This window comes from Mastigoproctus giganteus, chromosome 7 (genome assembly GCF_048544385.1).
Source record: "Mastigoproctus giganteus isolate SK-2022 chromosome 7, ASM4854438v1, whole genome shotgun sequence".
In the NCBI taxonomy this organism is placed as follows: Eukaryota; Metazoa; Arthropoda; class Arachnida; order Uropygi; family Thelyphonidae; genus Mastigoproctus; species Mastigoproctus giganteus.
Window position 1 is genome coordinate 213,504,223 of NC_143581.1, and position 13,793 is coordinate 213,518,015.

The 13,793-nt window shown below is 34.1% G+C and overlaps 1 protein-coding gene across 1 annotated transcript in view; it reads right to left on the minus strand.

Annotated features, from left to right (window-relative positions):
* The window catches only part of LOC150083658 (katanin p60 ATPase-containing subunit A-like 1), a 115,550-nt gene that overhangs the window by 41,318 nt on the left and 60,439 nt on the right, over window positions 1-13,793 (minus strand). Inside the window, exons 6-7 of the mRNA XM_090377426.1 lie at window positions 9,446-9,604; window positions 5,452-5,578 (exon numbers count right to left, since the gene is read on the minus strand). Of these exons, the coding sequence (XP_090233552.1) occupies window positions 5,452-5,578; window positions 9,446-9,604 (286 nt within the window). The remainder of the gene's footprint in view (window positions 1-5,451; window positions 5,579-9,445; window positions 9,605-13,793) is intronic.

The following is a 13,793-nucleotide window of genomic DNA, read 5'->3' on the forward strand; positions in this document are numbered from 1 at the left end:
TCGGAAGAGATTCCTTTGGATTAAAGACATGCCCATGTATCACCAATACATAAAGGTAGTTCTAAGAGGGAAGTCAGTTACTAAAGACCAGTTAGTCTGACTTCAGTGATAGGGAAAATTTCCGAGGCAATGATTAAGAGAGCAATCCAGGGACATTTAGAAAGAAATAGCATTCTGAAGGACACACAACATGGTTTTGGTAAGGAAAAACTAACATCAAGGTTTTGTTAAGGGAAAACTAACATCATGGTTTTGTTAAGGGAAAGATTACTAACCTAGTAAGCTATTTTGACACAGTTGGATGTGGGGAACAATTTTAATGTAATTTATTTGGATTTTAGCACAGCAATCTCAAAATAAATTATACATTTGGAGGGTTGAATTAAAACCAGTAAAGGAAGAAAGGGATCTGGGAGTTACAATACTGTCCCTCACGAGAGGTTATTGTAAAAGCTGAAACATGTTAGGATTACTAGAAAGATTCTAAGATACATTGCAGGATGGCAGCAGGGCAGAAGGTTGTGATCAATGGATATTCTTCAGATTGGTGTAATGTCAGAAGTAGGGTCTTCCAAAGATCAGCTCTTGGACCACTGTTGTTTTTTTTTTCATAAATTACATCAATGAAGGGATAAAGGGCATGATGTCAAAATTTCAAGACGACGCAAAGATTGGAGAGTCATTAATGATCAGAGCCAAGCAGCATTCCTTCAGAGTGACTTGAACAGGCTTCAAGAATGGTCATAAAAGTGGCAGCTATGTTTTAATGAAACAAAATACAAGGTCTTACTCTTGGGGAATAGCAATCTCAAAATAAATTATACACTTGGTGGGGTTGAATTAAAACCAGTAGAGGAAGAAAAGGATCTGGGAGTTACAATAAGGGAAAATGTCAAGTTTCTGTGCAGTGTAAACAGGCGGCCAGGAAAGCCTGTGGCATCCTATTAATGATTTATCAAACATTATCCCGTAGAGATAGGGAGGTCATAATCCCACATCCCACTGTACAAGAAAAAAAAATAAAAAAATTTATTTATTTTTTTTTTTATTATTATTATAATTTTTTTTTTTTTTTTTTTAGGCCCTTGCCACTGAAATCTTAGGAAATTAGGTGGCAGGGCCTGCCAGAGTAATTACTTCTAATATGCGATCCCTCTATGCCTGACCTGCCTCCTCGGGGGTTAAGTGTGGGCAATGGGGGGGTCCCACTAGGGGCCCAACGGCTAAAAGGTCAGAGGAACAACACAACATGACACAACATAAACATGTACCTTACACTTTTTAAAATCTCTGGCCTTCACAGTGTTCTGTGTTTCACAAACAGAGTACACAACACGGAGATGGGGGAAACCCCTTGGGCCGTTAGACAATGAACACTTTACTTTGTACAAGGCCTCTGAGAGGGGTTAGTAAAATGAATGAAGGTGGAATTTTCACTGTTATAAAGAATTCCAGAACTAGGGAGAATAAATTCAAATTACAGGGGGGAGAAGTTTTCTTTTAGCCAGCAAGTTGTTGATTACTAGAACTAGTTGCCTTTGCAGGTAGTTGAGGCTGACAGTTTGAAGAATTTCAAGGGTCAACTGGATGTGGTTGTGGCATTTGCGTGCCTTTTGTTTCTCTCTTCTTCTTCTTCTTTTTTTTTTTTTTATAAATACAGCTGAATATATATTCTAATATAATATAACACTTGAAGTCTCCTGTTAAATTCAACAGACCTTACCGTTTGGTTTGGATTTTATTGGCGCATTAGCAACTAAGGCTATAATGCGCCAAAACCAGTCTTACCATTTGTTATTATCTTATTTCTTATTAATTGTTATCTTAATAATTATTAGAGACAAACTGTCTCAACTAATTTAGTTTGCTGAAATTATAAACAGAAGCTATACATGTTACCCTAAACTTAGTACAATTAATTTACTAAGCTAATTGGTTTTTCTTACAATATTTATAAAAATCCATTTTCTAGAAATCTGGAGAAATCCAAACAATAGAACTTTGTTTATTTTCTTTGTCAGCTTACCTGCAGCAGTTTTTGCAGTTAGAAATGTCTGCTTTCATTCTATAACTCATCACTTGTTTATCACATTTGCATTCTCCTCATATGACTTATATCCAGATTTTTTTTTTTTTTTTTTTTAAGACTTACTGCCACTTTACCACATTTCACAATTTCTTGTATAAGTTCTAATTAACCTAATTTATTGCAGGAGAAACCAATTTCCAGCTAGCTTCTTGAAGATAAGATCATTTACTGAGTTTCATATCCTATGGTCTTTGGAGATACATGAGCAGAATAAAATTTCTGGATAAGTACACATTTGATATGTGAGAAGTACATTATATGAAGAAATTTAATTATTGAATTAATTATCCATAGTTTAGATTAACACCACTATTTGGCTAGATGATGAAATTCCAAATGAGAACAGGAGACAGAGGCAGATGGCTTAGTAATGTTGATTGCTCTGGGTTTTAAATATGCTTTTATCTTACTATGGTAACATACCAGTAAACTAGGCTTTATGTCACATAGTATGGTGTTTCTCTAGAATTCATTTTTTAAGATCTGATTTTCCTACACTTTCATAATCTGTATTCTCGTTGTGTTTCTGCAAGCAAATGCTGACCTTTCATATGATCCCTTCCCCCATTTATAAACTTCACTGCATCTGCAGATGACAAGAAAGATCTGACCTTGTAATTGTAAGTGGATCCTGCATGCACCTCAATATTTGACCTGATGAGAGAATTCCAAATGCAAATTCAGAAACATAGCAATTGGTTAGGTAACTCAAATTGTTCTGGTTTGAAATTTCTATTTTTCTTTCTCCATTAATGTATCAATAAAATACACTTTAATAACATGGTGTAGTGTTTACTTAAAGTAAACTTCCATTATAATGCTTTCAGCAGTGTTTATACATAAATTGAAAATCTACACACAATGTTACTATGCTTGCTTTTTTTTTGGTACCTTCACCTTTTTTTAGCATGCCATTAAAAAGCATATTTTTTAAAATATTTCATTAAATTAAACTATATATCTTAAGTATTATAATGTATTATTGTAAATAAATGTATACATTTTATAAATATATTATTGTATAATGTATAAATGGCATGTTGACATAATAATAATGCTGTCATTCATAACATTAATCATTTCACCAAATGAAAATGACTTTGGAATGCTTTTTCAGAGAGTGCAAATGCAAGAAATGGACAGACATCAAGTTGCAAAGTGTTGCATTTCTACATACAATAAATATTTTCTTAAATATGTACGAAACATACAAATGTCACCTGCACCAGAAACAATTTCTATGAAGTAAACAAGCTGCACCAAAAATGATTCCTAGTACTTAGTCTCTAACATCCCTTTTCAAAAACTGAACATAAAGAAAAAGACTGATTATATATAGATTTATTTCTTCTTTGGACTTACAAGAAAAAAAAAAAAAAAAACCCAATATAAGCAGAAAAGGTATTTTAAATGGGAGTGCTATAGATATTAAAAATGCATGGCGCTTCACAGGATTGACCATGGACCCAGAGGGAAAATAATGTTAAAAGCAGAAGTAGTATAATGGGAGCTTACTGTAGTTCATTATTATTATTATAAGTAAGCACAATTAATTTGGATTTAATTTAATTTTAATGTGCATTTATAAACTTTTGTAATTCAATATTAAAATTGTATAACTTGTAAATGGTTTCAATCTAATTTGAACTTGTTGGTGCCAAAACGCTATAGTTTTATGCAACTTATATTTTGCTTTTCAGTAGTGGAATTTTAGTCTAATAATATATAAGAACAACTAGAAAGTTGTTTATGTTTCTCATTACATACTCAATTTGTCATCTGTGAAAAAGATTACAATTTGTTATTCTTATGCAGAGAAATACTTTAATCAAAATCTAACCATTTTATTAAAGCTTTATTTAATTTTTAACATTGTGGCAGTGAATGTATTCAGAAGTACTATAAGCCAAACCAAATAGTTTAGTAATGAATTGAATATACTAAAGTGAGGGAACACTGTAGCTTTTATTTAGATTTTTAATACAGGGTGTTCATAAATTATTGACCACATTACAAATTATTATATAACAGTAACTACAAGAGATATCGACAAACAGTTTTTTCAATGGAAAGGACAACTCAAAAAGTTGATAAGTTTCCACATGGGCATCATTTGCAGCATGTGGGATGTTCAAATAGTTTACAATTTCACTCCAAGTGTTTTCTAGCATTTCAGGCATCGTGGAAGCAATTGCATCAGTGATTCGCACCAAATTCATCCAGATTTGCAAGGGTGTATGATATGCCCAATCCTTCACATAACCCCACAGAAGAAAAGTCCAGTGGGGTTATATCCAGTGAGTAAGAGGGCCAGGGAGTTGGTTCTCCCCATCCAATCCACTGAATTGGAAAATGCTCATTGAGAAATTGCACAGTCAAAGCCCAATGAGGAGCAGTGCCATTCTACTGAAACAACGTTTGTTTGATGTTCTGCCATCTGTGGAATGGCAAAATGCTCTAGCATGTCCAAATAATTGTTACTGTTTATGGTAGTCTCAGTGAAGAAAAATGGGTCAATCACCTGGTTAAGAGAAAGGGTGCACCACACATTCAATTTTGGGAAATCCTATTCATATTCACTAAAGACACGAGGGGGTTTTTGCTACCCTAGATCCTGCAGCTGTGGCGGTTCACCTTTCCAGACAGGTGGAAGGGGGGAGGACTCATCACTAAAGACAACTTTGTTTGGGAAGTTGTCATCATTTTCAATCTAACTGAGCATATCCACAGCAAACATTCTCTAACACAGTGGATCATTCGGTTTCAGTGCTTGCACAAGCTGGATTTTTTATGCATAAAGTTTCAGGCGGTGGCAGAGAATCTCGTGAATGGTCAATCGGTGCATCTCTAGTTCTCTGTTAGCACGATGGATAGATTTCCTTGGGCTGCGTGTAAAATTTTCACAAAAGCACAACTGCCTGTTCCCTTAAACTGTTCTACCCATCGTTTAATGGACTTGCCTAAAGGTACCTCACTTTCATATTCCCAATGGTACTGCCTCTGCACTGTAACTACAGTTTTTAACTCAGCAAACCACAATATATACATTGTGTACTGTTTAATGGTTATTGTGATGTGCAACTGTTATCAACACTAGTGACATCTATATGATGCAATATAAAACTTTTAAATGGCTCTTTTCAAATGACAAACATTATTCCTATATCAGCCGTAGTTTGTACTTAGTAATCATTTGTAACGTGGCCAATAATTGATGGACACCCTGTATAACTAGATTCATCAACATGTGAAGTAAGGTGTTTATTTACTCGCTATTTACTTTACCTCTGCTTTGCAGAAATAAATTTATTTTACATTCTCATTAATACACATGGGCATCCTTTACCGAGATCAGTACCTACCATCCATCTGAATAAGTAGTTCAGACTTTACTCGACGGCTTGCTTCATGTTCAGAGTCTGAACCTCTTCGTGAACACAGAGAATCTATTTCATCTATAAAAATTGTGCTGGGTGCATAAAACCTTGCCTAAAAGAAAATGTATTTCTATTATTTCAAGGTTATTATTAAACAGCATAATTCTTATTTAACAATTTTAAGGTTGCCAAATAATTTTAAAGTTGCCATCATTACTATCTACATGATCAGAAAGTACAAAGGAATGTTATTGGAACAGTGTCTTTCTCACCAAATTAACAAGCTGAAATTGTGGTAACCCAACTTACCTTTCAAATTTTCATAAGCGATAAATAACTATGCTATGCATGTTTGATATTTAAAACTTGTATTTCTGCATTTATGTCTTAATGTAATGTCATAACCAGTTAATACATTAAGGACTAGGATTTCTGTTCATTTTTAATATGGTTAGATAAGCAAAGCACCATACAGCTTTTAACAGCTCTTATTAATTTTACTTTTTTAACTTTTATGTAAGCATATAAATAAAATTCAAAAGTGAAATTCTACTACTATTAAAGTTTGCTAACTTGAATTTGTAATACTGACGAGTAAATGAACATTATATAAGCAAGTTTTCCAAGAAAGAAATATCTTAACATTCTGTTATAAGCTAACCAAAGTTTACAACAGAACTGCTGTACACTTCACAAAATAATATGTTGAATGATTTGATAAGCTTTCAACTCATGACCCAGCCTTTTATTTGTTGATTTGTTAACCAGTTTTCTGCAAAATTTTTTCCAGAAAGTGATTTTTAAATCCATTAGAGTACTAATGTCATCTGTTATTTTATATTTTCACTAAAATGAATTAGCCATGAAAAAAAAAAAAAAAAAAAAAAGTTAAGCCAAACCAATTCATCATACCTACTGGAAAAATTGGGGAAAGTTGGATAAATATACTCATCATACTTATACACACTAGTAATGACAAATGTAGTGACAAGTAGACAAGACTAGTAATAGACAAGACAAGTAGATAAGACTAGTAGTGACAAGTGTAGGATGATGCGTATAAGTATCGTTTTATATTAAAATAGTGCCTATTTATTTGTTTGTAATGCACAGTAAATAGTGCATTACAAATAAAAAGAAAACGAAATAAATTAAAAAGAGGAAAAAATTCAGAATTTGCCAAATTTTTTTCCAGTTTGATCACACCTCACACACACACACACACACACACATATATATAATGTGTAAAAATAAATATTAAAGATAATAATATAGAAGGCAAATCAGTCAAATAATACCAAGCAGGAAATTAAGAAAACGCAAAAAAAAAAAAAAAATAATCGCTGTTTACCCACAATCCAGATGACTTCAACTGGGGCCAACCACCCAGACTGAAGGCTTAGTTTAGATTCAAATTACTTTATATTTTATATATTAGCATATATTGATCATTACAGAAACAGAGAACTTCTTGTCGTTTATTGCCTTCAGTCTGGGTGGTTCGCCCCAGTTGAAGTCATCTGGATTGTGGGTAAACAGCAATAAGTTTTTTTTTGCGTTTTCTTAATTTCCTGCTTGGTATTATTTGACTGACTTGCCTTCTATATTATTATCTTTAATATTTATTTTTACACATTTTATATACATTATGGTTGTAATGCATAATTGCTCTGCAAGTGCAATAAATATTATTGACAGTTTGTTACAATTATTAACTTTCTTTCCTTATTACTCATATATATATATATATATATGATACATATATATATGCTATATATATATGATACATATATATATATATGCTATATATATGATACATATATATATGCTATATATATATGATACATATATATATGCTATATATATATGATACATATATATATGCTATATATATATGATACATATATATATGCTATATATATATATATATATATATATATATATATATATATATGAGTAATAAGGGAAATCAAAATTGAGAGTAGGAGTGTGTTACAGGCCAAATAACTCTGATGAGTATAATAAACAACTGTAGAGAGAAACAGAGTGGGCCAGTAAATCAAAGTGTCTTATAACGGGGGATTTTAATTTCCCAGATATTGACTGGAATTTGTGGGTTGGTCACTCACACACTAGCAAGACTTTTGTGGATTTATTGGATGACTGTTTTCTACAGCAGCATGTTCGGGAGGCAAACTAGAGGGAGTAATACTCTTGATATGATTATCAGTAGTAATTCCTCATGCATTAAGAATCTGCAGATAAAGGAACCACTAGGTGGCAATGATCACAGTGTGCTGAAGTGGGAGGTCCCTACTGACTGGAGAAGTGCTAATGTATCCCTAATTCACAAAGGAGGATCAAAGGGTGACAGGAGTAATTACAGACCTGTTAATTTAACTTCTGTTTCGGGGAAAATAACGGAATCACTGGTTAAAGAAATAATGCAGGATCATCCAGACTAGACTGCAATTATAGTTTGGACATGGCATGGGTTTATTAAGGGTAAACCTTGTCTGACCATTTGACTTGATACTACGATGTTGTCACAAAGGTGCTGGATGTAAAAAAATAATTTTGATATCATATACATTGACTTCAGGAAAGCTTTTGATACTGTCACACATAAAAGACTACAGCACAAACTGGAGCAGTGTGGCATTAAGGGCAGGTTGCTGTTATGGATAAAGGGATGGTTGAGTGGGAGAAGACAGAAAGTGGTAATCAATGGACACTGCTCTTTGTGGACTAATGTTATTAGTGGAGTCCCCAGTGCACGGTGTTGGGTCCACTGTTTTCTATATTTATCAAAGATATTGATGAAGATATATCAGGTTTAATATCCAAGTCTACAGATGATACAAAGATTGGCAGGGTTGTTAATGACAGTATGCTACTGCAACAGGATCTAGAAGAGTTAGGCAGTGGGGTAAGAAGTGGCAACTGAAGTTTAACATTGACAAATGCAAAGTATTGCATATGGGTAGCAGTAATCACAAAGTAACATATCAAATGTGTGGTACAACACACAGGATAGTGGAGAATGAAAAAGACCGGGTATTTGTGCAGCTAGATATGACATTCTCTGACCAGTGCACACAGGCTGTCAGGAGCATTCGTGGGCTTTTGTTAGTGATATACATGAATTTTCTAGCAGGGTTAAGGAGGTGATTATCCCTTTGTATAAGACAATGGTCAAGCCACACCTTGAGTACTGCATACAGGTCTGGAGGCCTCATTTCAAGAAGGATGTAGAGCTGCTGGAACAAGTATACAGAGAAGGGCAAAGAGATTGGTGAGGGAAACAAAGGTGTGCTCTTACCAAGAAAAGCTTCAGTTCTGCAAATTACGGCATATGGAGACTAAGCACCTGCGAGGTGATCTGATTGAGGTGTTTAAGGCTTTGAATGGTTTGAGCAAGCTCAATGCTGATGGGATTCTTACTTTTGCTCAGATTATGCACTTGAGGTGGCATATATTCAAATCGCAGAACGATGGTTGCAGAATAGATGTGCGGAAATTTGTCTTTAGTGAACAAGTAGTTGATTGCTGGAACAAACTTCCATCTGTCGTTGTGGAAGTCGATAGATTAAATAAATTCAGGAAGACTTAGACAAACTACCGGAAGGAATGAATAGGTGAAATGGGAGGTGTCAAGTTTTTTTGTTTTTTTTTTTTTTGGCTGATGATGTATAAGCTTGCTTTCTTGAATCATATGTCACTATTAATGCTAATGACTGATAAGCTTCATAGTTTCCAAAATATTAATTCAGTCCTCAAACTTTTTGATCACACACACATATATATTTCAATATGATAAACTAACCTTTAATATATTTTTCATACTTAAATATAATTAATATTCAAAATAGTATAAAAGCTGAAGAGAAAAAAAACATATGCTTTTAAAATTCACCTGAAAGAATGGAAGAGTTAATTCTAAGAAAGTTAAATGTAACAATATTCAAGAGAAACTCACCATTTCAAATAAAAGTCTTACAAGTTTTTCTGATTCTCCCCTATATTTAGAGGTTAGGGTGGAAGAGGAAACATTAAAAAATGTGGTTCCACATTCCGTTGCCACAGCTTTTGCCAGCATTGTTTTTCCAGTACCTGGTGGACCAACCATTAAAACGCCCTATTAAAAAAAAAAAAAAAAAACTACTGAAATTACTTTCAACCATATAATGAATTATAATAATGTTAAAAATATAATGAACTATAAAATTTTAATATTCCGAATATTAGTTTATGTATTAAAAAGTTCAAATGCAAATACAATAATCCCTTGCATTTGTGAGGGTTGAGTTCCAGAAACTCTCACCAATAGCAAATTCATGATTGGCAAGCTTAAGAATCTTATGGGGAAAAATAGAAACTGAAGAACTGGGGTTGCAGGTGATTTTATGAAAGTTCTCATAAATATATATTTTTTCTCAATTAAATTAAAATAAGTTGACAGAAATGACATTTTAATCCTAAAATGTCATTTCTGTCAACTTGGAGCGCGGCGCGCACACACACACACACACACACGATTACTCGTGAATATTTTGCCAAAAGTGTTTCTGATAAGTAAAGATTAATATTGAAGTTACCTCTCCCTTGGCTACTAGCTAAAGTGCCGGTAGGAAGGACTCAGATAATAAAATGACAAAAAATGCAATTTTATCATTTTTGTTACAAGTATAATTATATCATTTTTAAAAAAATTACAATTATTGCACAATAATTATCAGGATCTGAAAATTGCTATGTTGTCCATGAGCAAAAATGCCAAATTCATTAAAAGGCTGACCCTGAAATTCGTTGAATGTGATGACAAAAAGCTAAGAAATTGTCTTCTTGTCAAAGTAAATGGCAAGTTAGTTTCACTGGGAACTAAATCAATTCTTTGGATTTGAAATTTTATTTTATTATTATTTTTTAGTTCAGTTGTGCTAAATAAAACATATTGCAAAAGTAATAGTAGTCGCCATACTGCACAAGGAAGCCAAAATTTTTGCTGCACTGGCAAAAAGACCTCATCTGAAAAAAGACTGAGCTTCCTTTCAACCTCAGTGTCATTTTTCAGATGTCTCCATACTTGAACACAGTATTCCAAATGTGGTCTTGCAATTACCTTATACAGTGGAATTATGGCCTCCCTATGTTTACAGGATAACGTTCGATAAATCATCAATAGGACACAATGGACTTTCCTGGCTGCCTGTTTACTGTCAAAAAACTTCATATCTGCCCGTATTCTAACTCCCAGATCCCTTTCTTCCTCCACTTTTTTAATTCAACCCTACTAATTGTATAATTTATTTGTGGGTTTCTATTCTCCAAGTGTAACACCTTGCATTCAGTGGCATTAAAACATAACTGCCACTTCTCTGCTCATCTCAGAAGTCTGTTCAAGGTCATCCTGAATGAAGGTTGATCATTAGCAACTCCATCAATCTTTGACTTATTAATAATTTATGTCATTTGCAAATTTCAACATCATGCCTATTCTTTGGTCAATGTCATTTATGAAAATGAGAAACAACAGTGGTCCAAGAACTGATCCTTGGGGACCCCACTCCTGATGTTACACCAATCTGAAAAATATCCATTAATCACAACCCTCTGCCTTTTGCCCTGCAGCCACCCAGCAATCTATCTTAGAATCTTACCAGTAATCCCAACCTGTTCAAGCTTATACAGTAAGCGCTCATAGAGAGAGAGTCAAATGCTTTGATAAGGTGCAAATAAACTATGTCAAAATTGTTCCCTTAATCCAGCTCATGAGTAACTGTGTCAAAATAGCCTACTAAGTTAGTTAAGCATAATTTATATGCTTAACTGTGTCCTTCAGAATGCCATATCTATTTAAATGTCCCTGGATTGCACTCTTAATCATTGCCTTTAAGATTTTTCTTACCACTGAAGTCAGACTAACTGGTCTGTAGTTACCAATTTCACTCCTAGAACCACTTTTATGTATTGGCAATATATTGGCACTTCTCCAATCCAAAGGAATCTCCCAAGTCCAAAGATGCCTTCATAATTAACCTCGATGGTTCTATACACTCCCTTGCACTCTCCCTCAAAACTACTAGGTATATGCCATCAACTCTGAGAGCCTTACTTGCCTTTATGCTCAAAAGTTTTTCTAATAAACAATCATCTATAATTATGACATCACTAATTTCATATGGCTCAGCCTCACTCGCACAGCCTCCTCTCAGCACATGAAGTGATTTTTCAGCACAAAATTATATTTTAAAATTAGAGGAGGAGACTATACTAGCCAGTCAGCCACTTTTGTCCAATTTTGGCTTACTAAAGCTGAAATTATCTGTAATTCAGATCCAGACGTTGATGAACAAAATAAACTGATATCCAAATAGATGTAGATCTATTTTTGACATTTTCTGATTATTTTAAAATTTTTTAAATCCTGATTTGACTTTAAAAATCATTCACTCTAATATAATAAAGTCAAAATAAGAACAAATTACAATAATTCATTTTTATGAATTTTCAAGCTTATAAATTCATTCCTAAAAAGGGTTAAGCGCCTGTAATTAGTAATACATAAATTTCTCTCAGTGAGCTTCAAAAACCAGATGGTAGTGAGACCAGTGGTGTCATATAAATAATCAGCCTTTGCAAATCTTTCTTCACATCTAGTTAAAAGAATAGCATCTCTTATGGATTTTCTCTCAGTTAAAGTATTAACCACCACCACCACCACCACCACCAAAGCCCACCAACCTATTACGACACTGGTAATAGGTTGGTGGTGGTTAATTTTATTTTATTTCATTTCATTATTTTACCTTGATGTTATACACTGGACCAGTGTACATCATTTAGCATCACTTCATATACATTATTAAAGATGTAGATTTTACTGTGTCCTCTCCAAGATTTTCTTGAAACACTCAAAGCTCATACATCTCTATCAAAAAACAGTATTCTAAAGTTAGTGACATTTTTGGCAGAAACTAGATACTTTAGGTCTAGTTTCTGCCAAAAATATAGCACTTACAAGCAAATATTAATGGACATGGGAATATCATTCCTGCTCTCAAAAATTTACTTTGCAGCAGTTGAAAACAGTTTCAAACCAGTTTCTTATAACCCTGAAACTGTTTATTCATTTTGCAGATGATGTTCTGTTAACTTCAAATTTGCAAACCATCAATAACCTTTTAAGTAGATTTAATAATGTTCAAAAATGTTTGAAAAAAACTTTAGAACTGAAACATGAAAATAGTATTACAAGAATTCAGAAGAGAACTGTACCCTGAGAACCATTATTTGGGAGTTGCATTACGGCCACATCGGCTTCTGTGGCCATAATGCAACTCCCAAAGTTTTTGCATTTTACTCTGATCCAAGCCCGAGGCGCAAATCGAACCTGTGACCTTTGGGTTGGCAGGCAGGCACTTTACCCACCTGGCTACCCGGTCGGCACAACTCATTATGATACAAAGCAAAATCTGAGAATCAGAGCAGCTATTGTATTGATCACACATTCGGATTTGAAATTAAGAATTTCTGAATCACTAGTTATTTCTCAGTTTAGACAAAAATATCCTCAGCTGACCCTTTTAAATTCAAATTAACAACAGAACTTTCAATAATATGGAATTTATCTCTAAACAGGCCTACAAGGCTGGGACAATTCATATAGGATTATATGAATCCATAAAGGATTACCAGAAGACAAATTGGTTCGGCTCTAGAATGTGTTAATAATATAACTCCTGCACATCGATCATTGGTAATGAAATTAGTCTTGGAGAAAACAACTAAGGTTTCAGATGTGTATAAACAGAGGCAAATCAGCAAATTTAATAGATTATTAGAGGAGACAGTGATTACACATGACCATGTTAATACTAATTTTATTTGTAATCTCAGTAGAAAGCGGCTAACTAAGGAACAGGAGGGGGTTTTAAGCTTGGGTACCAAGTTTGCTCCGATGCCCAACAAACCTCCCATCGCGGAAATAGCTATGGGCATCGAGAGAGCCGTTTATAAGTTACCAGCGATCCAGGCTGATGAGGTACGCATTAGAACTGCGGCTATCCCGAGACAGGCCAAGTCGGCCTTCTCCAACCTTAGTACTAGTCAAAAAAGGGCTTTGAGGGAACTTGAACAAGACGATGAAATCATAGTCTTACCTGCGGACAAGGGTAGAGCCCCAGTTATTTTAGACAAGGAGCAATATTTTAACAAAGCTTTGGAATTATTGCAAGATACCACTACGTACAAAGTTGTCCGTAGAAATCCGTTGGTTAGTGTGGAACGACAAGTGAATAACCTTATGCAGCGTTGGCACAAGTCAG